At 59.0% G+C, this 27,374-nt stretch overlaps 2 protein-coding genes across 2 annotated transcripts in view; both read left to right on the forward strand.

The window, feature by feature from the left end:
- Nucleotides 1–21,788, forward strand: part of LOC144952817 (DNA-dependent protein kinase catalytic subunit-like) — a 62,469-nt gene extending 40,681 nt beyond the window's left edge. Inside the window, exons 26-34 of the mRNA XM_078883284.1 lie at nt 3,119–3,271; nt 5,841–5,948; nt 9,397–9,671; nt 10,525–10,619; nt 11,494–11,596; nt 13,160–13,287; nt 14,085–14,222; nt 20,048–20,177; nt 21,749–21,788. Of these exons, the coding sequence (XP_078739410.1) occupies nt 3,119–3,271; nt 5,841–5,948; nt 9,397–9,671; nt 10,525–10,619; nt 11,494–11,596; nt 13,160–13,287; nt 14,085–14,222; nt 20,048–20,177; nt 21,749–21,788 (1,170 nt within the window). The remainder of the gene's footprint in view (nt 1–3,118; nt 3,272–5,840; nt 5,949–9,396; nt 9,672–10,524; nt 10,620–11,493; nt 11,597–13,159; nt 13,288–14,084; nt 14,223–20,047; nt 20,178–21,748) is intronic.
- A 232-nt stretch (nt 21,789–22,020) lies between these two features.
- The window catches only part of LOC144952818 (DNA-dependent protein kinase catalytic subunit-like), a 49,523-nt gene continuing 44,169 nt past the window's right edge, over nt 22,021–27,374 (forward strand). Inside the window, exons 1-4 of the mRNA XM_078883285.1 lie at nt 22,021–22,149; nt 22,863–23,128; nt 23,412–23,544; nt 24,465–24,645. Coding sequence (XP_078739411.1) covers nt 22,087–22,149; nt 22,863–23,128; nt 23,412–23,544; nt 24,465–24,645 — 643 coding nt within the window. The 5' untranslated portion in view covers nt 22,021–22,086. The remainder of the gene's footprint in view (nt 22,150–22,862; nt 23,129–23,411; nt 23,545–24,464; nt 24,646–27,374) is intronic.

Consider the following 27,374-nt stretch of genomic DNA (forward strand, 5'->3'; position numbering starts at 1 on the left):
CCTAGTGACGGTCTCCTAGCGACAGGCTCCGTAGCGACGGTCTCCTAGCGCCTGCCAGCTGGCGCTGTGCTCCAGCGACCGGCAGGCCAAGGTGGGGGGGGGGGGGTCTGCTAGTGACGGGCTCCTAGCGACTGTCTCCTGGCGGCTGTCTCCTAGTGACGGTCTCCTAGCGACGGTCTCCGTAGCGACGGTCTCCGTAGCGACAGGCTCCGTAGCGAAGGGCTCCTAGCGACGGTCTCCTAGCGACGGTCTCCTAGCGACGGTCTCCTAGCGCCTGCCAGCTGGCGTTGTGCTCCAGCGACCGGCAGGCCAAGGTGGGTGGGGGGAGGTCTCCTAGCGACGGTCTCTTAGCGACGGGATCCTAGCGACGAGATCCTAGCGACGGTCTCCTGGCGACGGGATCCTAGCGACGGTCTCCTAGCACCTGCCAGCTGGCGCTGTGCTCCAGCGACCGGCTGGCCAAGGTGGGGGGGGGGGGTCACCTAGTGACGGTCTCCTAGCGACAGGCTCCGTAGCGACGGTCTCCTAGCGCCTGCCAGCTGGCGCTGTGCTCCAGCGACCGGCAGGCCAAGGTGGGGGGGGGGGAGTCTCCTGGCGACGGGATCCTAGCGACTGTCTCTTAGCGACGAGATCCTAGCAACGAGATCTTATCGACAGGATCCTTAGCGTCGGGCTCCTAGCGCCTGCCAGCTGGCGCTGTGCTCCAGCGACTGGCAGGCCAAGTTGGGGGGGGGTCTCCTAGCGACGGTCTCCTAGCGACGAGATCCTAGTGACTGTCTCCTAGCGACGGTCTCCTGGCGACGGTCTCCTAGCGCCTGCCAGCTGGCGCTGTGCTCCAGCGACCGGCAGGCCAAGTTGGGGGGGGGTCTCCTAGCGACGGTCTCCTAGCGACGAGATCCTAGTGACTGTCTCCTAGTGACGGTCTCCTGGCGACGGTCTCCTAGCGCCTGCCAGCTGGCGCTGTGCTCCAGCGACCGGCAGGCCAAGTTGGGGGGGGGTCTCCTAGCGACGGTCTCCTAGCGACGAGATCCTAGTGACTGTCTCCTAGCGACGGTCTCCTGGCGACGGTCTCCTAGCGCCTGCCAGCTGGCGCTGTGCTCCAGCGACCGGCAGGCCAAGGTGGGGGGGGGTCTCCTAGCGACGAGATCCTAGCGACGGTCTCCTAGCGACGGTCTCCTAGCGACGGTCTCCTAGCGACAAGATCCTAGCGCCGGTCTCCTAGCGACGGTCTCCTGGCGCCTGCCAGCTGGCGCTGTGCTCCAGCGACCGGCAGGTCAAGGTGGGGGGGGGGGGGGTCTCCTAGCGACGGTCTCCTAGCAACGGGCTCCTAGCGACGGTCTCCTAGCAACGGGCTCCTAGCACCTGCCAGCTGGCGCTGTGCTCCAGCGACCGGCAGGCCAAGGTGGGGGGGGGGAGGTCTCCTAGCGACGGTCTCTTAGCGACGGGATCCTAGCGATGGTCTCCGTAGCGACAGGCTCCTAGCGACGGGCTCCTAGCGATGGGATCCTAGCGACAGGCTCCGTAGCGACGGGATCCTAGCAACGAGATCCTAGCGACGGTCTCCTAGCGATGGTCTCCTAGTGACGGTCTCCTAGCGCCTGCCAGCTGGCGCTGTGCTCCAGCGACCGGCAGGCCAAGGTGGGGGGGGGGGTCTTCTAGCGACTGTCTCCTAGCGACGAGATCCTAGTGACTGTCTCCTAGCGACGGTCTCCTGGCGACGGTCTCCTAGCGCCTGCCAGCTGGCGCTGTGCTCCAGCGACCGGCAGGCCAAGTTGGGGGGGGGTCTCCTAGCGACGGTCTCCTAGCGACGAGATCCTAGTGACTGTCTCCTAGTGACGGTCTCCTGGCGACGGTCTCCTAGCGCCTGCCAGCTGGCGCTGTGCTCCAGCGACCGGCAGGCCAAGTTGGGGGGGGGTCTCCTAGCGACGGTCTCCTAGCGACGAGATCCTAGTGACTGTCTCCTAGCGACGGTCTCCTGGCGACGGTCTCCTAGCGCCTGCCAGCTGGCGCTGTGCTCCAGCGACCGGCAGGCCAAGGTGGGGGGGGGTCTCCTAGCGACGAGATCCTAGCGACGGTCTCCTAGCGACGGTCTCCTAGCGACGGTCTCCTAGCGACAAGATCCTAGCGCCGGTCTCCTAGCGACGGTCTCCTGGCGCCTGCCAGCTGGCGCTGTGCTCCAGCGACCGGCAGGTCAAGGTGGGGGGGGGGGGGGTCTCCTAGCGACGGTCTCCTAGCAACGGGCTCCTAGCGACGGTCTCCTAGCAACGGGCTCCTAGCACCTGCCAGCTGGCGCTGTGCTCCAGCGACCGGCAGGCCAAGGTGGGGGGGGGGAGGTCTCCTAGCGACGGTCTCTTAGCGACGGGATCCTAGCGATGGTCTCCGTAGCGACAGGCTCCTAGCGACGGGCTCCTAGCGATGGGATCCTAGCGACAGGCTCCGTAGCGACGGGATCCTAGCAACGAGATCCTAGCGACGGTCTCCTAGCGATGGTCTCCTAGTGACGGTCTCCTAGCGCCTGCCAGCTGGCGCTGTGCTCCAGCGACCGGCAGGCCAAGGTGGGGGGGGGGGTCTTCTAGCGACTGTCTCCTAGCAACTGTCTCCTGGCGACTGTCTCCTGGCGACTGTCTCCTGGCGACTGTCTCCTGGCGACTGTCTCCTGGCGACTGTCTCCTGGCGACTGTCTCCTAGCGACGGGCTCCTAGCGACGGGCTCCTAGCGACGGTATATGCTGGGGCTGTGGGTACCATCCAGCAGTGGCTAGACCCTGCCTGCCTGCGTGTGTGTTGTGTATGTGCAGGTGGCTGCGTGCGAGCTCCTGCACGCCGTGGCGATGTACATGATGTGGGTACCATCCAGCAGTAGGTAGACCCTGCCTGCCTGTGCGTGTGTGTTGTGTATGTGCAGGTGGCTGCGTGCGAGCTCCTGCACGCCGTGGTGATGTACATGATGTGGGTACCATCCAGCAGTAGGTAGACCCTGCCTGCCTGTGCGTGTGTGTTGTGTATGTGCAGGTGGCTGCGTGCGAGCTCCTGCACGCCGTGGTGATGTACATGATGTGGGTATCATCCATCAGTAGGTAGACCCTGCCTGCCTGTGCGTGTGTGTGTGGTGTGTGCAGGTGGCTGCGTGCGAACTCCTGCATGCCGTGGTGATCTACATGTTGGGCCTGGGCGTCACAGCACCGCAGGGAGCACAGGGGGAGGCTCCGCACGCACGCCTCTACAGACACACACTGCCTGTGCTGCTACGCCTGGGGTGCGACGCGGACCAGGTGAGTGTGTGAGTGTGTGTGGGTGTGTGAGTGAGTGTGTCAGTGAGTGAGTGTGTGTGAGTGTGTGTGTGAGTGTGTGAGTGTGTGAGTGTGTGTGTGTGAGAGTGAGTGAGAGTGTGTGTGAGTGTGTGAGAGTGTGTGAGTGAGTGGGTGAGTCTGTGAGTGTGTGAGTGTGAGTCTGTGAGTCTGAGAGTGTGTGGTGAGTGTGAGTCTGTGTGTGTGTGTGTGCTGCCTGTGCTGCTACGCCTGGGGTGTGACGCGGACCAGGTGAGTGAGTGTGTGTGTGAGTGTGTGTGTGTGTGAGTCTAAGAGTGTGTGTGAGTGTGTGTGTGAGTCTGTGTGTGTGTGAGTGTGAGTGAGTGAGTGAGTGTGTGAGTGTGTGAGTGTGTGAGTCTGTGAGTGTGTGAGTCTGTGAGTCTGTGAGTGTGTGAGTGTATGTTAGTTTGTGAGTGTGAGTGTGTGTGTGAGTGTGTGTGTGAGTGTGTGTGAGTCAGAGTCTGTGTGTGAGTGTGTGTGCTGCCTGTGCTGCTACGCCTGGGGTGCGACGCAGACCAGGTGAGTGTGTGAGTGTGTGTGAGTGAGTGAGTGAGTGTGTGAGTGTGTGAGTGTGTGAGTGAGTGAATTAGTGAGTGAGTGTGTCAGTGAGTGAGTGAGTGTGTGAGTGAGTGTGTGAGTGTGTGAGTGAGTGAATTAGTGAGTGAGTGTGTCAGTGAGTGAGTGTGTGAGTGTGTGTGTGAGTCTGTGAGTGTGTGAGTGTGTGAGTGTGGGTGAGTCTGTGTGTGTGAGTAAGAGTGTGTGTGTGAGTCTGTGAGTGTGAGTCTGTGAGTGTGTGTGTGAGTTGTGAGTGTGTGTGTAAGTGCGTGAGTGTGTGTACTGCCTGTGCTGCTACGCGTGGGGTGCGACGCGGACCAGGTGAGTGAGTGTGTGTGTGTGAGTGTGTGAGTGAGTGTGTGAATGAGTGAGTGAGTGTGTGAGTGTGTGAGTGTGTGTGAGAGTGAGTGTGAGTGTGTGAGAGTGTGTGAGTGAGTGGGTGAGTCTGTGAGTGTGTGAGTGTGAGTCTGTGAGTCTGAGAGTGTGTGGTGAGTGTGAGTCTGTGTGTGTGTGTGTGCTGCCTGTGCTGCTACGCCTGGGGTGTGACGCGGACCAGGTGAGTGAGTGTGTGTGTGAGTGTGTGTGTGTGTGAGTCTAAGAGTGTGTGTGAGTGTGCGTGTGAGTCTGTGTGTGTGTGAGTGTGAGTGAGTGAGTGTGTGAGTCTGTGAGTGTGTGAGTCTGTGAGTGTGTGAGTCTGTGAGTCTGTGAGTGTGTGAGTGTATGTTAGTTTGTGAGTGTGAGTGTGTGTGTGAGTGTGTGTGTGAGTGTGTGTGAGTCAGAGTCTGTGTGTGAGTGTGTGTGCTGCCTGTGCTGCTACGCCTGGGGTGCGACGCAGACCAGGTGAGTGTGTGAGTGTGTGAGTGAGTGAGTGTGTGAGTGTGTGAGTGTGTGAGTGAGTGAGTGAATTAGTGAGTGAGTGTGTGAGTGAGTGTGTGAGTGTGTGTGTGAGTTTGTGAGTGTGTGAGTGTGTGAGTGTGGGTGAGTCTGTGTGTGTGAGTAAGAGTGTGTCTGTGAGTCTGTGAGTGTGAGTCTGTGAGTGTGTGTGTGAGTTGTGAGTGTGTGTGTAAGTTCGTGAGTGTGTGTACTGCCTGTGCTGCTACGCGGACCAGGTGAGTGAGTGTGTGTGTGAGTGTGTGAGTGAGTGTGTGAATGAGTGAGTGAGTGTGTGAGTGAGTGTGTGTGTGAGTGTGTGTGTGAGTGTGAGTGAGTGTGTGTGTGTGTGAGTGTGTGAATGAGTGTGTGAGTGAGTGTGTGTGAGTGAGTGAGTGTGTGAGTGTGTGTGAGTCTGTGTGTGTGTGTGTGTGTGAGTGAGTGTGTGTGAGTGTGTGAGTGTGAGTCTGTGAGTGTGTGAGTGGGTGAGTCTGTGAGTGTGTGTGTGAGTCTAAGAGTGTGAGTGTGTGAGTGAATGAGTGAGTGTGTGAGTGAGTGAGTGTGAGTCTGTGTGTGTGTGTGAGTCTAAGAGTGTGTGTGAGTGTGAGTCTGTGAGTGTGTGTGTGAGTGAGTGAGTGTGATTCTGTGAGTGTGTGAGTGAGTGAGTCTGTGAGTGTGTGAGTCTGTGAATGTGTGTGTGAGTGTGAGTCTGTGAGAGTGTGAGAGTGTGAGTCTGTGAGTGTATGTGTGTGTGAGTGTGTGAGTGTGAGAGTGTGCGTCTGTGAGTGAGTGAGTCTGTGAGTGTGTGAGTCTGTGAATGTGTGTGTGAGTCTGAGTGTGAGTCTGAGTGTGAGTCTGAGTGTGAGTCTGTGAGAGTGTGAGAGAGTGAGAGTGTGAGAGTGTGAGAGTGTGAGAGTGTGAGAGTGTGAGAGTGTTAGAGTGTGAGTGTGTGAGTGTGATTTGAAATCGATTTAATCGCTCAGCCCGAGTTGCTGCTACCCCTGGGCTGTGTTCAACCTCGTGAACTGCTCGCTCACAGCACTTGCCCCTCCCAAAGCGGTCTTTGTCGAGGGCTACACGGGGGAGCTTTGTCTGTGCCGGAGTGCAGGTGACGCGTCAGCTGTTCGAGCCCCTGATGATGCAGATCATCCACTGGTTCGCCAACAATCGCACGTTTGAGAGTCCGGTTACAGCTACGCTGCTCAACACGCTGTTTGTGAGTACACTCACTGACTCATGAACACACTCGCACACACACTCACTGACTCATGAACACACTCACTCACACACTCACTGACTCATGAACACACTCGCACACACACTCACTGACTCATGAACACACTCACTCACACACTCACTGACTCACGAACACACTCACTCACACACTCACTGACTCATGAACACACTCGCACACACACTCACTGACTCATGAACACACTCACTCACACACTCACTGACTCACGAACACACTCACTCACACACTCACTGACTCATGAACACACTCGCACACACACTCACTGACTCATGAACACACTCACTCACACACTCACTGACTCACGAACACACTCACTCACACACTCACTGACTCATGAACACACTCGCACACACACTCACTGACTCATGAACACACTCACTCACACACTCACTGACTCATGAACACACTCGCACACACACTCACTGACTCACGAACACACTCACTCACACACTCACTGACTCATGAACACACTCGCACACACACTCACTGACTCATGAACACACTCACTCACACACTCACTGACTCATGAACACACTCACTCACACACTCACTGACTCATGAACACACTCGCACACACACTCACTGACTCATTAACACACTCACTCACACTCACTGACTCATGAACACACTCACTCACACACTCACTGACTCATGAACACACTCACTCACACACTCACTGACTCATGAACACACTCGCACACACACTCACTGACTCATGAACACACTCGCTCACTCACTCACTGACTCATGAACACACTCGCTCACACACTCACTGACTCATGAACACACTCACTCACACACTCACTGACTCATGAACACACTCGCTCACTCACACACTCACTGACTCATGAACACACTCACTCACACACTCACTGACTCACGAACACACTCACTCACACTCACTGACTCATGAACACACTCACACACTCACTGACTCATGAACACACTCACTCACACACTCACTGACTCATGAACACACTCGCACACACACTCACTGACTCATGAACACACTCGCTCACTCACACACTGACTCATGAACACACTCGCTCACTCACACACTCACTGACTCATGAACACACTCGCACACACACTCACTGACTCATGAACACACTCGCACACACACTCACTGACTCATGAACACACTCGCTCACTCACACACTGACTCATGAACACACTCGCTCACTCACACACTCACTGACTCATGAACACACTCGCACACACACTCACTGACTCATGAACACACTCACTCACACACTCACTGACTCATGAACACACTCACTCACACACTCACTGACTCATGAACACACTCACTCACACACTCACTGACTCATGAACACACTCGCTCACTCACACACTCACTGACTCATGAACACACTCACTCACACACTCACTGACTCATGAACACACTCACTCACACACTCACTGACTCATGAACACACTCACTCACACACTCACTGACTCATGAACACACTCACTCACACACTCACTGACTCATGAACACACTCGCTCACACACTCACTGACTCATGAACACACTCACTCACACACTCACTGACTCATGAACACACTCACTCACACACTCACTGACTCATGAACACACTCACTCACACACTCACTGACTCATGAACACACTCGCTCACTCACACACTCACTGACTCATGAACACACTCACTCACACACTCACTGACTCACGAACACACTCACTCACACTCACTGACTCATGAACACACTCACACACTCACTGACTCATGAACACACTCACTCACACACTCACTGACTCATGAACACACTCGCACACACACTCACTGACTCATGAACACACTCGCACACACACTCACTGACTCATGAACACACTCGCACACACACTCACTGACTCATGAACACACTCGCACACACACTCACTGACTCATGAACACACTCGCACACACACTCACTGACTCATGAACACACTCGCACACACTCACTGACTCATGAACACACTCACTCACACACTCACTGACTCATGAACACACTCACTCACACACTCACTGACTCATGAACACACTCACTCACACACTCACTGACTCATGAACACACTCGCACACACACTCACTGACTCATTAACACACTCACTCACACTCACTGACTCATGAACACACTCACTCACACACTCACTGACTCATGAACACACTCACTCACACACTCACTGACTCATGAACACACTCACTCACACACTCACTGACTCATGAACACACTCACTCACACACTCACTGGCTCATTAACACACTCGCACACACACTCACTGACTCATGAACACACTCACTCACACACTCACTGACTCATGAACACACTCACTCACACACTCACTGACTCATTAACACACTCGCACACACACTCACTGACTCATGAACACACTCGCTCACTCACACACTCACTGACTCATGAACACACTCACTCACACACTCACTGACTCATGAACACACTCGCACACACACTCACTGACTCATGAACACACTCACTCACACACTCACTGACTCATGAACACACTCGCACACACACTCACTGACTCATGAACACACTCACTCACACACTCACTGACTCATGAACACACTCACTCACACACTCACTGACTCATGAACACACTCGCACACACACTCACTGACTCATGAACACACTCGCACACACACTCACTGACTCATGAACACACTCGCACACACACTCACTGACTCATGAACACACTCGCACACACACTCACTGACTCATGAACACACTCGCACACACACTCACTGACTCATGAACACACTCACTCACACACTCACTGACTCATGAACACACTCACTCACACACTCACTGACTCATGAACACACTCACTCACACACTCACTGACTCATGAACACACTCACTCACACACTCACTGACTCATGAACACACTCGCACACACACACACTCACTGACTCATGAACACACTCACACAGTCACACACTCACACATTCACTCACTCACTGACTCATTGACACCCATCGCACCCACTCCCTCCCAACTCTCCCCCCCACTCCCCCTCTACTCTCCCACCCACGCCCCCACTCCCCCCCACCCACCCCACCCACCTCACTCCCCCACCCACCCCACCCCACCCCACCCACCCCACCCATCGCACCCACTCCCTCCCAACTCTCCCCCCCACTCCCCCTCCACTCTCCCTCCACTCTCCCCCCCACTCTCCCCCACTCTCCCCCCCACGCCCCCCCCCACCCACCCACCCCACTCCCCCCCACCCACCCCACCCAACCCACCTCACTTCCCCACCCACCCCACCCATCGCACCCACTCCCTCCCAACTCCCCCTCCCACTTCCCCTCCACTCTCCCCCTCACGCCCCCCCCCACTCCCCCACCCACCCCACCCACCCCACCCACCCTCCACCCCCACAGGAGGGTCTGGTGGACCCTACCGACAACGCGCTGCGGGATCTGAGCGCTCGCTGCCTCGGGGAGTTCCTCTCCTGGTCGCTGCGCCAGGCCGACTCCACCACCACCACCACCGGCACCACCGCCACCACCGGCACCACCACCGCCACAACCGGCACCACGGCCTCCCTCAACGCCAAGTCGGTGTTCCGGCGCGTCCATCGCCTGGCGCTCCACCCGGCCGCCAGCAGCCGCCTTGGGGCTGCCCTGGCGTTCAACAGCATCTACCGGCACTTCAGGTGCATTGTGGGTCTCTGTGTGTGAGTAGTCTGTGGGTCTCTGCTGTGTGTGGGTCTCTACTGTGTCAGTAGTCTGTGGGTCTCTGTCTGAGTAGTCTGTGGGTCTCTACTGTGTGAGTAGTCTGTGGGTCTCTGCTGTTTGAGTAGTCTGTGGGTCTCTGTGAGTAGTCTGTGGGTCACTGTGTGAGTAGTCTGTGGGTCTCTACTGTGTGAGTAGTCTGTGGGTCTCTGCTGTTTGAGTAGTCTGTGGGTCTCTACTGTGTGAGCCTATGTACAGTGAGGGAAAAAAGTATTTGATCCCCTGCTGATTTTGTACGTTTGCCCACTGACAAAGAAATGATCAGTCGATAATTTTAATGGTAGGTTTATTCGAACAGTGAAAGACAGAATGACAACATAAAATCCAGAAAAACGCATGTCAAAAATGTTATAAATTTATTTTGCATTTTAATGAGGGAAATAAGTATTTGACCCCCTCTCAATCAGAAAGATTTCTGGCTCCCAGGTGTCTTTTATGCAGGTAACGAGCTGAGATTAGGAGCACACTCTTAAAGGGAGTTTATGTATTTCGATTTAAAGCTTTCGTGACTGCAGGGATTCATCTTCTTGGTTTTTTCGGTAAAGTCACGTAGAAGGGAAGTAACAAAATAATAAAAATAAAACATAATAAAATGAAACATTTCATTTTATTATGTTTTATTTTTATTATTTTATTACTTCCCTTCTACGTGACTTTTATTATTTTATTACTTCCCTTCTACGTGACTTTACCGAAAAAACCAAGAAGAGGAGTCTATGTATGCACCTCCCTCCCTCTCCTCCCTCCCTCTCCTCTCCTCGTCCCCGCCATCAGGGAAGAGTCCACCCTGGTGGATGAGTTCCTGATGGAGGTGCTGGTGGACTTTGTCGATTGCTTGGCGCTGGCTCATGGGGATGACGACTGCCAGGGTGAGTCACGCTAGCCGCCCGCAGTGGCTGGGAGATGTTGACCACCTCGCCTGGTACGCAGGAGGTCGTGGATTCGATCCCGACTCTGACGATGCCTGCTGCTGCTGTAGATTTGGAGTCTGCGTCTCTCTCTTATCATCATCATCACTGTGGTGGCTAAGAGATGTTGACCACCTCGCCTGGTACGCGGGAAGTCGTGGGTTCGATCTGGACCCTGACGATGCCTGCTGCTGTATATTTGGAGTCTGCGTCTCTCTCTCTCATCATCATCATCACCACGGTGGCTAAGAGATGTTGACTACCTCGCCTGGTGTGCAGGAGGTCGTGGGTTCGATCTGGACCCTGACGACGCCTGCTGCTGCTGCTGTAGATTTGGAGTCTGCGTTTTTCTTTCACTCTCTCTCATCATCATCACAGTGGCTAGGAGATGTTGACTACCTCGCCTGGTACGCGGGAGGTCTTGGGTTCGATCCCGACCCTGACGACGCCTGCTGCTGCTGCTGTATATTTGGAGTTTGCGTCTCTCTCTCTCTCATCATCATCACAGTGGCTAGGAGATGTTGACTACCTCGCCTGGTACGCGGAAGGTCTTGGGTTCGATCCCGACCCTGACGACGCCTGCTGCTGCTGCTGTATATTTGGAGTTTGCGTCTCTCTCTCTCTCATCATCATCATCATAACCGCAGTGGCTAGGAGATGTTAACTACCTCGCCTGGTACGCGGAAGGTCTTGGGTTCGATCCCAACCCTGGGCGTGCCCCGTACTCTGAATCGTCTACTCCCTGCTGCGCGTGCCTCCGCTGCTCTGTACTCGCCGCCACTTGCCCCGACACTCTGTCCGAGGCTACACGGGGCCCCTTTGTCTTTGTGTGCAGGCACGGTGGTGCAGTGCAAAGCGGCGCTGGGTCACATCTGTCGCATCGTTCGACACAAAGCCTCCTCGCTCATGCAGCCGAACAAGCGGAGACGGACACCCAGGTGGGGTGGAGCACACGGACACGTGCCTGCACCTAGCCTGGCACAGCAGTGAAACCCATGGCACTTGCTGGGTCTGTCCCGTGACCTCATGTACCTAGCCTGGCACAGCAGTCAACCTATGGCACCACCTGGGTCTGTTTCGTGACCTCCTCCTCCTGCACCTAGCCTGGCACAGCAATGAAACCCATGGCACCTGCTGGGTCTGTCCCGTGACCACCTCCTCCTGCACCGAGCCTGGCACAGCAGTGAAACCCATGGCACCTGCTGGGTCTGTCCCGTGACCACCTCCTCCTGCACCGAGCCTGGCACAGCAGTCAACCCATGGCACCTGCTGGGTTTGTCGCGTGACCTCCTCCTCGTGCACCTAGCCTGGCACAGCAGTCAACCCATGGCACCTGCTGGGTCTGTCCCGTGACCTCCTCCTCCTGCACCTAGCCTGGCACAGCAGTGAAACCCATGGCACCTGCTGGGTCTGTCCCGTGACCACCTCCTCCTGCACCGAGCCTGGCACAGCAGTCAACCCATGGCACCTGCTGGGTCTGTCCCGTGACCACCTCCTCCTGCACCTAGCCTGGCACAGCAGTCAACCCATGGCACCTGCAGGGTCTGTCACGTGACCACCTCCTCATGTACCTAGCCTGGCACAGCAGGAAACCCATGGCACCTGCTGGGTCTGTCCCGTGACCTCCTCATCCTGCACCTAGCCTGGCACAGCAGTCAACCCATGGCACCTTCTGGGTCTGTCCCGTGACCTCATGTACCTAGCCTGGCACAGCAGTCAACCCATGGCACCTGCTGGCTCTGTCCCGTGACCTCCTGCACCTAGCCTGGCACAGCAGTCAACCCATGGCACCTGCAGGGTCTGCCCCGTGACCTCCTGCACCTAGCCTGGCACAGCAGTCAACCCATGGCACCTGCTGGGTCTGTCCCGTGACTTCCTCATCCTGCACCTAGCCTGGCACAGCAGTCAACCCATGGCACCTGCTGGGTTTGTCGCGTGACCTCCTACTCGTGCACCTAGCCTGGCACAGCAGTCAACCCATGGCACCTGCTAGGGTCTGTCCCGTGACCTCCTCCTCCTGCACCTAGCCTGGCACAGCAGTCAACCCATGGCACCTGCTGGGTCTGTCCCGTGACCTCCTCCTCCTGCACCTAGCCTGGCACAGCAGTCAACCCATGGCACCTGCTGGGTCTGTCCCGTGACCTCCTCCTCCTGCACCTAGCCTGGCACAGCAGTCACATGATGGCCTCAATGCACACCTAGCCTGGCGCCGCCGCTCACTGGCGTAGGGCGGTGGTTGTGGTGGTTGTGGTGGTTGTGGTTCTGGTGGTGGTTGTAGTGGTGGTTGTAGTAGTTGTAGTGGTTGTTGTTGTTGTGGTGGTTGTGGCTGTAGTGGTGGTGGTTTATTGTGGTTGTTGTGGTGGTTGTGGCTGTAGTGATGGTGGTTGTTGTGGTTGTGGTGGTTGTGGTTGTTGTGATTGTAGTGGTTGTTGTCGTGGTAGTGGTGGTTGTAGTAGTTGTGGTTATGGTTGTTGTTGTTGTGGTGGTGGTTGTGGCTGTAGGGGTTTCCCTGCGGGAGCGACGCTGCCCGACCTGGTTGAGTGGCTGCTGCTGCAATGCGGCAGGGTGGAGACACACTGCCGACAGCAGTGTCTCCACGTGTTCTGTCAGCTCGTCACGATGCTGCCCGGTCAGACCACACCCCCCCACTACCCCCCACTACCACCCACTACCACCCACTACCACCCACTACCACCCACTAACACCCACTACCACCCACTAACACCCACTACCAGCTACACACTACTGCACTGCCGGCAGCAGTGTCTCCACGTGTTCTGTCAGCTCGTCACGATGCTGCCCGGTCAGAGCACACCCCCCCACTACCACCCACTACCCCCCACTACCACCCACTACCCCCCACTACCCCCCACTACCACCCACTACCAGCTACCCACTACCACCCACTACCACCCACTACCACCCACTACCACCCACTAACACCCACTACCAGCTACCCACTACCACCCACTACCACCCACTACCACCCACTGCCACCCACTAACACCCACTACCAGCTACCCACTACCACCCACTAACACCTACTACCACCAACTAACACCCACTACCAGCTACCCACTACCACCCACTACCACCCACTACCACCCACTACCAGCTACCCACTAACACCCACTACCACCCACTAACACCCACTACCACCCACTACCACCCACTAACACCCACTACCAGCTACCCACTACCACCCACTAACACCCACTACCACCCACTACTACCACCCCCACTACCACCTCACTACCACCCACTACCACCCACTACCCCCCACTCACTAACCCCCCCACTACCACCCACCCACTACCCCCCTCCACCCACTACCATCTCCCACTACCCCACACTACCCCCCACTATCCCCCACTACCTCCCACTACCACCCACTACCCCCCCCCCCCGCCCACTACCCCCCACTAGGTGTGTCAAGTCCAACCTCGTGGCTCACTAGCCGCCTGAACTCGGATGGTGGCCCAGCCTTCCTGGTTCACTGCTTTGAGGGCGGTGGTGGAGGTGGTGGAGGTGGTGGTGGAGGTGGTGGTGGAGGTGGTGGAGGAGGTGGTGGAGGTGGTGGAGGTGGAGGAGGTGGAGGTGGTGGAGGTGGTGCAGGTAACCTCACCTCGTCGGTGGCCGATGATTTTTCCACGGCATCGCACCGGGACACTCGTTTGAGGCTGAGTCGACCTAGGGGAGGCCCGGGACCGGTTCAGATAATCGCCGTCACCGGTGGTGTTGGCCGTGAGCGGGAATCGAACTCGGGTCGCAGAGTTCGTAGGGTAACCACGATACTACCGCTCCACACGCACACACACAGGTACACACACACACACACAGGTACACACACACACAGGTACACACACACACACACACAGGTACACACACACACACAGGTACACACGCACACACAGGCACACACACGCACACACACACACACAGGTACACACACACACAGGTACACACACACACGCACAGGTACACACGCACACACAGGTACACACACACACACACACAGGTACACACACACACACAGGTACACACACACACACACACAGGTACACACACACACACAGGTACACACGCACACACAGGCACACACACGCACACACACACACACAGGTACACACACACACAGGTACACACACACACGCACAGGTACACACGCACAGGTACACACACACACACACAGGTACACACACACACAGGTACACACACACACACAGGTACACACGCACACACACACACACAGGTACACACGCACACACACAGGTACACACACACACACACAGGTACACACACACACACACACAGGTACACACGCACACACACACACACAGGTACACACGCACACACACACACACAGGTACACACACACACACAGGTACACACGCACACACACACACAGGTACACACACACACAGGTACACACACACAGGTACACACACACACACAGGTACACACACGCACACAGGTACACACGCACACAGGTACACACGCACACAGGTACACACGCACACAGGTACACACACACACAGGTACACACACACACACAGGTACACACACACACAGGTACACACGCACAGGTACACACGCACACACACACACAGGTACACACGCACATACAGGTACACACGCACACACACACACAGGTACACACACACACAGGTACACACACACACAGGTACACACACACACAGGTACACACACACACACACAGGTACACACACACAGGTACACACGCACATACAGGTACACACACGCACACACACACACAGGTACACACACACACAGGTACACACACACACAGGTACACACACACACACAGGTACACACACAGGTACACACACACAGGTACACACGCACATACAGGTACACACACGCACACACACAACAACAACAACAACAACAACAACCGCCATTCGCCACTAAGTGGCGGTGACGTCACCACGACGCTTGTGCCAGGCCATGTGCACCTTGAGGCCACGTGAAGTGTCGAACGCCCGCTGGCAGGAGGTCACGGGGCAGACCCAGGTGCCACGGGTCGACTGACCGAGATGACCGAGATGACTGGCTGATGCACCACCTGTGCCCCCTACTGTGCCAACTTGCTGTGCTTTAGCCACCCGGCGCTCCGCTCGTTGTTGTGAGCGTCGCTCCTCCGCCCTCCGTTGTTGTTGGAGGGCGACTGCCTCCAACTGCCCAGTAGCGTCCTTCACGAGCCTCCTCCACTGAGGCCGATCTTGACACCGCTGGTACCAGTCATCGGCAAGTCCACTCAGCTCCACGTCCTCCTGTACCACATCACTCCATCTCTTCTCTAGCCCGTGCCGCGCCCGTTTAGCCCCCTCGATCCGGCCGAACAAAAGCTGTTTAGGCATGCGGTGGCTGGGCATGCGGGCTACATGACCCAGCCAACGCAGCCTTGCCTGCCGGAGGAGCTCACTGATGGGACTTTGCCCAGATCTTTCAAGGACTTGTGAGCTCCTCACACAATCCAGCCTGGTTAAACCCAGGATGGATCGTAGGCAGGCCAGCCTAAATGTTTCCAACCGGCGAAGATGCTCCACTAGGGGGGTCCACGTTTCGCAAGCATAGAGAAGGGAGGGAATGACCGTGGCCGAGAAGACCTGAAGCTTCGTGCGGAGCGACAGACCAGGTAGCTTCCACACAGCGTTACGCAACCGATGAAAAGATATTGCCGCTCGACTGATTCGGAGTGAGACCTCTGCTGATAAACTGGAGCTGGTCATGAGCACACTGCCCAGGTATGGGAAACTCTCTACTCTCTCCACAACTGCCCCATCACCGATTGGGAGTTGTGGGGGCGGAGTGCCCGATGGTACAAAATACCCAGGCAGGTGCTTAGTTTTGGTGGGGCTGATGGTAAGGCCCCACCTCTTAGTGGCACGCTCCAGTCTCAGCAGCAGCGTCTCCAACTCCTCTTCTGAATGAGCAGCTATTACCAAATCATCGGCATACATAACGTGGTTGACCAATAGGGAGCCATCCCTTGATCGCACCCGGGCGTCGATCAGCCTCCCATTGTATCTGTACCAAATGGTAATTCCCCCGGTACAGCTATTGAAGGCTTCACGAACTACGCAGTCGAAATAGATGTTAAATAATGTGGGAGCCAGAGGACATCCCTGTCGCACCCCAAGGTGTACAGGGAAAGGCTCCGACTCCCGGCCACGTAGTTTTACCCGGGACCGCTCACCATCATGAAGGTCCTTAATGATCGTGAGCAGAGACACACACACAGGTACACACACACACAGGTACACACACACACAGGTACACACACACACAGGTACACACGCACACACAGGTACACACACACACAGGTGCACACAACAACAACAACAACAACCGCCATTCGCCACTAAGTGGCGGTGACGTCACCACGACGCTTGTGCCAGGCCATGTGCACCCTGAGGCCACGTGAAGTGTCGAACGCCCGCTGGCAGGAGGTCACGGGGCAGACCCAGATGCCACGGGTCGACTGACCGAGATGACCGAGACGAGTGGCTGATGCACCACCTGTGCCCCCTACTGTGCCAACTTGCTGTGCTTTAGCCACCCAGCGCTCCGCTCGTTGTTGTGAGCGTCGCTCCTCCGCCCTCCGTTGTTGTTGGAGGGCGACTGCCTCCAACTGCCCAGTAGCGTCCTTCACGAGCCTCCTCCACTGAGGCCGATCTTGACACCGCTGGTACCAGTCATCGGCAAGTCCACTCAGCTCCACGTCCTCCTGTACCACATCACTCCATCTCTTCTCTAGCCCGTGCCGCGCCCGTTTAGCCCCCTCGATCCGGCCGAACAAAAGCTGTTTAGGCATGCGGTGGCTGGGCATGCGGGCTACATGACCCAGCCAACGCAGCCTGGTGCACACACACAGGTACACACACACACACAGGTACACACACACACAGGTACACACACACACACAGGTACACACACACACACAGGTACACACACACACACAGGTACACACACACACAGGTACACACACACACAGGTACATGCACACACACACACAGGTACACACACACACACAGGTACACACACACAGGTACACACACACACACAGGTACACACACACACAGGGACACACACACACAGGTACACACACACAGGTACACACACACACACACAGGTACACACACACACACAGGTACACACACACAGGTACACACACAGGTACACACACACAGGTACACACGCACATACAGGTACACACGCACACACACACACACAGGTACACACACACACACTGTACACACACACAGGTACACACACACAGGTACACACACACACACACAGGTACACACACACACAGGTACACACACACACGGTACACACACACACGGTACACACACACACGGTACACACACACACACAGGTACACACCCACAGGTACACACTCACACACAGGTACACACACACAGGTACACACACACACGGTACACACACACAGGTACACACCCACAGGTACACACTCACACACAGGTACACACAAAGATCCTCCGTATAGCCTGAACAGACTGTAGGGGCAAGTGCTGTTAGCGAGTAGCAGCCGGTGGCAACGACGCCCACACACAAACCCACCTGGTCTACGTCACAGCCCAGGTGTAGCAACACCACACAATCTCACAAACAACAACAACAACAACAACCACCATGAGTGGCTGTCACATCACAGCCCAGGTGTAGCAACACCACACAATCTCACAAACAACAACAACAACCACCACCATGAGTGGCTGTCACGTCACAGCCCAGGTGTAGCAGTACCACACAATCTCACGCTCACAAACAACAACAACAACAACAACCACCATGAGTGGCTGTCACATCACAGCCCAGGTGTAGCAACACCACACAATCTCACAAACAACAACAACAACCGCCGTGAGTGGCTGTCACATCACAGTCCAGGTGTAGCAGTACCACACAATCTCACGCTCACAAACAACAACAACAACAACCGCCGTGAGTGGCTGTCACATCACAGTCCAGGTGTAGCAGTACCACACAATCTCACGCTCACAAACAACAACAACAACAACCGCCGTGAGTGGCTGTCACATCACAGTCCAGGTGTAGCAGTACCACACAATCTCACGCTCACAAACAACAACAACCGCCATGACCCAGGTGTAGCAGCACCACACACTCTCACAAACAACAACAACAACAACCGCCATGAGTGGCTGTCACATCACCACGGCCACTCAGTGCTTAGTGGTGGTCACGTGACTGACCGCGGCTGTCACGTGACCAAGGCTTAGTGGTGGTCACGTGGCTGACTGCGGCTGTCACGTGACCAAGGCCACTCGGTGCTTAGTGGCGGTCACGTGACTGACCGCGGCTGTCACGTGACCAAGGCTTAGTGGTGGTCACGTGGCTGACTGCGGCTGTCACGTGACCAAGGCCACTCGGTGCTTAGTGGCGGTCACGTGGCTGACTGCGGCTGCCACGTCACCAAGGCCTAGTGGTGGTCACGTGGCTGACTGCGGCTGCCACGTCACCAAGGCCTAGTGGTGGTCACGTGACTGACTGCGGCTGCCACGTCACCAAGGCCTAGTGGTGGTCACGTGACTGACTGCGGCTGCCACGTCACCAAGGCCTAGTGGCGGTCACGTGGCTGACCGCGGCTGCCACGTCACCAAGGCCACTCGGCGCTTAGTGGCGGTCACGTGGCTGACTGCGGCTGCCACGTCACCAATGCTTAGTGGTGGTCACGTGACTGACTGCGGCTGCCACGTCACCAAGGCCACTCGGTGCTTAGTGGCGGTCACGTGACTGACTGCGGCTGCCACGTCACCAAGGCTTAGTGGTGGTCACGTGACTGACTGCGGCTGCCACGTCACCACGGCCACTCGGTGCTTAGTGGCGGTCACGTGACTGACTGCGGCTGCCACGTCACCAAGGCCACTCGGCGCTTAGTGGCGGTCACGTGACTGACTGCGGCTGCCACGTCACCAAGGCCACTCGGCGCTTAGTGGCGGTCACGTGGCTGACTGCGGCTGCCACGTCACCAAGGCTTAGTGGTGGTCACGTGACTGACTGCGGCTGCCACGTCACCACGGCCACTCGGTGCTTAGTGGCGGTCACGTGACTGACTGCGGCTGCCACGTCACCAAGGCCACTCGGCGCTTAGTGGCGGTCACGTGGCTGACTGCGGCTGCCACGTCACCAAGGCTTAGTGGTGGTCACGTGACTGACCACGGCTGTCACGTCACCACGGCAACTCGGCGCTTAGTGGCGGTCACGTGACTGACCGCGGCTGCCACGTCACCAAGGCTTAGTGGTGGTCACGTGACTGACCGCGGCTGTCACGTGACCACTGCGCTAACCGCTACTACCGCTGCCACCGCTCCCCCCAGCGCCAGTGCCGCCCGGAGGCTCCGTGGCGTCGCGGCTGCGGTGGCTGGAGCGGCTCCTGGCGCCGCTGGACGGCTACACGGCGTTCTTCACCGCCCGGCTGCTCTCGCCGCGCCTGCTGCTTGCCGGTGAGTGCCGCGGTAGGGGAGCTGCCGCGGTTGTTTTGCCGGCGCGGCCACGGCCACCACGACCACCAGCGCCACCACGACTATCACCACGACCACCATCACGACCAGCACCACCATCACGACCACCATCACCACCACCACCACGACCATCACCACGACCACCATCAACACGACCACCATCACCGCCACGATCACCACGACCACCAACGCTGCCACCACGACCACCAACGCCACCGCCACCACCACCACGACCACCACCACCACGACCACGACCACCACGACCACCATCACCACCACGACCACCACCACGACCACCACCACCATCAACACGACCACCACCACCACGACCACCATCACCACCACCACCACAACCACCACCACCACAACCACCACCACAACCACCACCACAACCACCACCACGACCACCTGGGCCTCCCCTAGGTCGACTCAGCCTCAAATGAGTACCTGCTGCGGTGTGTAGTAAACATCGCCACTGGGGAGACAAAGGCGGCCGGGTGTGGTGCTGGCCACCCACCCCCTCGTGTGCCACAGTGCCGGTGGCCTTCATAGGTGGTGCTGCTACTCGCTAACAGCACTTGCCCCTACAGTCTCTTGAGGCTACATGGGAAATCTTTGTCTTTGTGTGTGTGTGTACGCGTGTGCGCATGGGTGCATGTGATCGCCTGGTCACTCACTCACTCAACCATCTGATCACTCGCCCACCTGATCACTCACCCACCCATCCCCTCACCCATCCACCCTGTCACCCACCCACCCAGTCACCCACCCACCCATCCAGTCACTCACCCACCCACCTGGTCACCCACCCAGTCACTCACCCACCCAACCACTCACCCACCCACCCACTCACCCACCCACCCACCAACCCACCCACCCACTCACCCACCAACCCACCCACCCACTCACCCACCTACCCACCCACTCACCCACCCACCCACTCACCCACCCACCAACCCACCCACCCACTCACCCACCCACCCACCCACTCACCCACCCACTCACCCACTAACTCACTCTCCCACCCACTCACTCACTCACCTACCCACCCACTAACTCACTCACCCACCCAACCAGTCACCCACCCACGCACCTGATCACTCACCCACCCAGTCACCCACCCACCCACCTGGTCACCCACCCACCCACCCACCTGATCACTCACTCACCCATCCCCTCACCCACCCACCTGGTCACCCACCCACCTGGTGACTCACCCACCCACCCAGTCACTCACCCACCTGGTCACCCACTCACCCACTCACCCACCCACCCACCTGGTGACTCACCCACCCACCAATCCCCTCACCCACCTGATCACTCACCCACCTGGTCACCCACTCACCCACTCACCCACCCACCTGGTGACTCACCCACCCACCAATCCCCTCACCCACCTGATCACTCACCCACCTGGTCACCCACTCACCCACTCACCCACCCACCCACCTGGTGACTCACCCACCCACCAATCCCCTCACCCACCTGAGCACTCACCCACCTGGTCACCCACCCACCCGTGCGCCCACCGTGCCACCTGGCGCCCCTCGCTCACAGCACTTGCCCCAGACAGCCAGCCGAAGGCTACCTGGCATAGAGAACAACCTTTGTCTTTATCTCCCTCCCTCCTCCCCCCTCCCCCACCACTCGCACAGACGGCTGCGGCTCCCAGATCTGCTCCACCCTCTCGTACTTTCTACACCACCACCACTCCACCTTCGCCTCCTCCTCCACCTCATCATCATCATCGTCGGTGTTGAAGGAGGAGGAGGAGATGGAGGAGGAGGAGGAGGAGAGGATGGAGGAGGGGGAGGAGGGGAAGGGGGGGGGAGGAGGGGGGGGCGAGCGAGGGGCCGTTTGCCCGCGAGCGGCTGGGTCGTCTCCGCCGCACGGCGATGGTCCGAGGCCTCCAGTTCGTGGCGGCCGTCCTAGAGGCCTGGCCAGAGGGGGGCGCTCAGGTGAGGGGGGGGGGTGGGGGGTGGGGGGTTGGGTGGGGGGGAGGTGGGGGTGAGTGGGGGGTGAGTGGGGGGTGGGGGGGGGTGAGTGAGTGAGTGAGGGGTGGGTGGGTGGGGGGGTGAGTGAGTGAGGGGTGGGTGGGTGGGTGGGGGGGTGGGGGGGTGAGTGAGTGAGGGGTTGGGGGGTGGGTGGGGGGGTGAGTGGGTGAGTGAGTGGGGGGTTGGGGGGTGGAGTGCATCATCTCTGACACGACCCCCCCCACTCCTCCTCCTCCCACTCCCCCCCCACTTCCCCCCACTCCCCCCCCCACTCCTCCCCCCACTCCCCCCCCACACCTCCTCCCCCCCCTCCTCCCCCCCCCCCACTCCCCCCCCACTCCCCCCTTCACCCCCCCCACTCCCCCCCCCACTCCTCCCCCCACTCCCCCCCCACACCTCCTCCCCCCCCCCACTCCCCCCCCACTCCCCCCTTCACCCCCCCCCACTCCCCCCCCCACTTCCCCCCCACTCCCCCCCCACACCTCCTCCCTTCCCTCCTCCCCCCCCCCCACTCCCCCCCCACTCCCCCCTTCACCCCCCCCACTCCCCCCCCACTTCTCCTCCCCCCCTCCTCCCCCCCCCCCCACTCCCCCCCCACTCCCCCCTTCACCCCCCCCACTCCCCCCCCACTCCTCCCCCCACTCCCCCCCCCCACCCCCCCCCCCCACGTGGTGCAGGTGCTGGGTGACTGGGTGCTGTGCCCGGCCCTCTGCTCGCTCCTGGCCACGGTGACCTGTGACCCCGGCTCCCTGGGCTTCCTGCCCTGCGAGTTTGGGGTCGAAGCCCCGGGGTCACTCGCCGCGGGGGTCACCGCCGCGGGGTCGCGGCTGCAGGCGGTGAGCGTGCGGCTCCTGCGACCCCTGACCTCCCCGGGTGCCGCCCTGCCGAGCCGCGTGACCTCCGACCTGCGAGAGAGCTTCGCCCGGAGGCTGACGACCAGCGGGTGAGAGGGGGGGGGGGGTGGGGCACGCCGAGGGGTGCACCTAGCCTGGCACGAGGGCCTGCTTGGGGTGCCTTGAGGGGCACCGCGGTGGCTGGGAGATGTTGACCACCTCGCGTGGTACACAGGAGGTCGTGGGTTCGATCCCGACCCTGACAACGCCTGCTGCTGCTGCTGTAGATTTGCTGTACCGCTGCTGCTGCTGCTGTGTCACTGCTGCTGCTGCTGTGCCACTGCTGCTGCTGCTGCTGTGTCACTGCTGCTGCTGCTGCTGCTGTGTTGTCAGGCTGGAGCGGCTGTACCAGGCGGACGCGCTGCTGCCGGGAGGAGAGGCCGAGCGACCGTGGCTGGCGAGCGTCCTGGGAGCCGTGCAGCAGCTGCACGCAGCCGGGGCGCTGTCCTCCCTGCTGCAGGCGCAGGTGGGCACGCACACGCACGCTCACGCACGCACACGCTCACACGCACTCGCACGCACACACTCACGCACGCACACACTCACGCACGCACGCACGCGCGCACACACGCACGCACGCACGCACACACTCACGCACACACTCACGCACGCCCGCACTCACGCACGCACGCACACACTCACGCACGCACGCACGCACACACGCGAGCGCGTGCGCACGCACACACTCACGCACGCACGCACTCGCACACACTCACGCACGCACGCACGCGCGCACACACGCACGCACACACGCACACACTCACGCACACACTCACGCACGCCCGCACACGCACACACTCACTCACACACGCACGCACACACGCACACACTCACGCACACACGCACTCACACACGCACACACTCACGCACGCACACACTCACGCACGCACGCACGCACACACGCGAGCGCGTGCGCACGCACGCACGCACGCACACGCTCGCACGCACGCACGCTCGCACGCACGCACGCACGCCCGCACACGCATGCACGCACGCACACACGCACACACTCACACACGCACGCCCGCGCTCACACACTCGCACGCACGCACGCCCGCGCACGCGCGCACACACGCGCACTCACACGCGCACGCACGCGCGCACGCACTTGCGCACGCACGCACGCGCGCGTGCGCACGCATGGGCACGCACGCCTACACGCGCTCACATGCTCACATGCTCACACGCTCACATGCCCCTCTGTCCACGCTCACACAGGCTCACACACGTACTCACACACACTCGCACGCTCACTCCCTCGCCTGGCTCTGTCTCGCTGTGAGTCGCAAAGACAAAGGCCCCCCGTGTAGCCTCTCACAGACTGCACGGCGAGCCCACGCACTCACCGCTCCGCCGTGTGCCGCCGCTCACCGTGGGTGTGCGCAGCTCTCCCCGTGGCGCGTGCTGATGGCCGTGTGCACGGCGCTCACCGCCACCACCGCCACCACCCGCCACCACCGCCACCACCGCCGCCACCGCCACCGCCACGCGGTGCCTCTCGATGGACCCCAGCGCGAGCGACCTGGCCCAGCAGATGCTCACCCTGGCCTTCTCGCTCGGATTGCCGGTGCACAACGCTGATCGCTCACATGCTCACTCGCTCAATCAATCACTCACCAACTCGCTCACCGGCTCGCTCGCTCACCAACTCACTCACCTACTCATTCGCTCACTCGCTCGCTTGCTCGCTCACTCACCTACTCATTCGCTCACTCACTCACCTGCTCGCTCACTCACCTACTCACTCACTCACTCACCTACTCTTTCACCTACTCATTCACCTACTCATTCACCTACTCGCTCACTCACTCACCAACTCACTCACCTACTCATTCGCTCGCTCGCTCACCTACTCACTCACTCAACTACTCGCTCACTCGCTCGCTCGCTCACCAACTCGCTCACTGACCAACTCACTCAACCGCTCACTCACTCACTCACCTACTCGCTCACTCACTCACCTGCTCGCTCGCTCGCTCACTCACTCATTCACTCACTCACCTGCTCGCTCGCTCACTCACTCATTCACTCACTCACTCACCTGCTCGCTCGCTCACCTACTCACTCACTCACTCACTTACTCACTCACCTGCTCGCTCACTCACTCACTCACCTGCTCGCTCACCTGCTCGCTCACCAACTCGCTCACCTACTCGCTCACATCGCTCACTCACTCACCTACTCGCTCGCTCGCTCACTCACTCACCTACTCGCTCGCTCGCTCGTTCGCTCACTCACTCACTCACCTGCTCGCTCACTCACCTGCTCGCTCGCTCACCAACTCATTCACCTACTCATTCACCTACTCATTCACTCGCTCGCTCACTCACCTACTCGTTCACTCACTCACCAACTCACTCACCTACTCACTCACCTACTCACTCACCTACTCACTCACCTACTCACTCACCTACTCACTCGCTCACTCACTCACCTACTCGCTCACTCGCTCGCTCACCAACTCACTCACCTACTCATTCGCTCACTCACTCGCTCGCTCGCTCACTCACCAACTCACTCACCAACTCACTCACCTGCTCGCTCGCTCACCTACTCACTCACTCACTCACCTACTCGCTCACTTCGCTCGCTCGCTCGCTCACCAACTCGCTCACTGACCAACTCACTCACTCGCTCACTCACTCACTCACCTACTCGCTCACTCACCAACTCACTCGCTCGCTCGCTCACTCACTCACTCACTCACTCACCTGCTCGCTCACTCACTCACTCACCTGCTCGCTAACTCACTCACCTGCTCGCTAACTCACTCACCTGCTCGCTCACTCACTGACCAACTCACTCGCTCGCTCGCTCACCAACTCACTCACCTGCTCGCTCACTCACTCACTCACCTGCTCGCTCACTCACTCACTCACCTGCTCGCTAACTCACTCACCTGCTCGCTCACTCACTCACCTGCTCGCTCACTCACTGACCAACTCACTCGCTCGCTCGCTCACCAACTCACTCACCTGCTCGCTCACTCACTCACTCACCTGCTCGCTCACTCACTCACTCACCTGCTCGCTCACTCACTGACCAACTCACTCGCTCGCTCGCTCACCAACTCACTCACCTGCTCGCTCACTCACTCACTCACCTGCTCGCTCACTCACTCACTCACCTGCTCGCTCACTCACTCACCTGCTCGCTCACTCACTGACCAACTCACTCACTCGCTCGCTCACCAACTCACTCACCTGCTCGCCCACTCACTTACTCACTCACCTACTCGCTCACTCACTCACCTGCTTGCTCACTCACTCACCTGCTCGCTCGCTCACTCACTCACCTACTCGCTCACTCACTCACTCACTCACCTACTCATTCGCTCGCTCACTCGCTCACCTACTCATTCACCTACTCATTCACCTACTCACCTGCTCGCTCACTCACTCACCTACTCGCTCACTCACTGACCAACTCACTCGCTCGCTCACTCACTCACTCACCTACTCGCTCGCTCGCTCACCAATTCACTCACTCACCAACTTACTCACTCATCTTCTCATTCGCTCGCTCACTCACTCACCGACTCACCAACTCACTCATCTACGAACTCACCAATTCACTCACTCACCAACTCACTCGCTCGCTCACTCACTCACTCACTCCCATACTCCCTGCCTCCGTCCCTTCCCCTCTCCACTCTCCCTCTCCTCCCTCCCCTCCCTCCCCACTCTCCTCTTCTCCTCCCTCCCCCCTCTCCCCCCTCTCCCCCTCTCCTCCCTCTCCCCCCCTCTCCTCCCTCCCTCTGCTCCTTCCCTCCCCCCTCTCCCCCCTCTCCCCCTCTCCTCCCTCTCCCCCCCTCTCCTCCCTCCCTCTGCTCCTTCCCTCCCCCCTCTCCTCCCTCTCCTCCCTCCCTTCTTATGCTCCCCCCCTCTCCTCCCTCCCCTCTCTCCTCCCCCTCCCCCCTCTCCCTCCCTCTCCCCCCTCCCCCCTCTCCCCCCTCCTCCCTCCCCCCTCTCCCCCCTCCTCCCTCCCCCCTCTCCCCCCTCCTCCCTCCCCCCTCTCTCCCCCCTCCTCCCTCCCCCCTCTCCCCCCTCTTCTCCCTCTCCCCCCTCTCCCCCCTCCCCCACTCCCCACTCCCCACTCCCCCCTCCTCCCTCTCCCCCCTCCCCCCTCTCCCCCCTCCCCCCTCTCCCCCCTCCCTTTCCCCCCTCTCCCCTCTCTCCCCCCTCCCCCCCTCCTCTCCCCCCTCTCCTCTCTCTCCCCCCTCTCCCCCTCTCCCTCCCTCTCCCCCCTCCCCCACTCCCCATTCCCCCTCCTCCCTCTCCCCCCTCCCCCTTCTCC

This window comes from Lampetra fluviatilis, chromosome 70 (genome assembly GCF_964198595.1).
Source record: "Lampetra fluviatilis chromosome 70, kcLamFluv1.1, whole genome shotgun sequence".
NCBI classification, from domain to species: Eukaryota; Metazoa; Chordata; class Hyperoartia; order Petromyzontiformes; family Petromyzontidae; genus Lampetra; species Lampetra fluviatilis.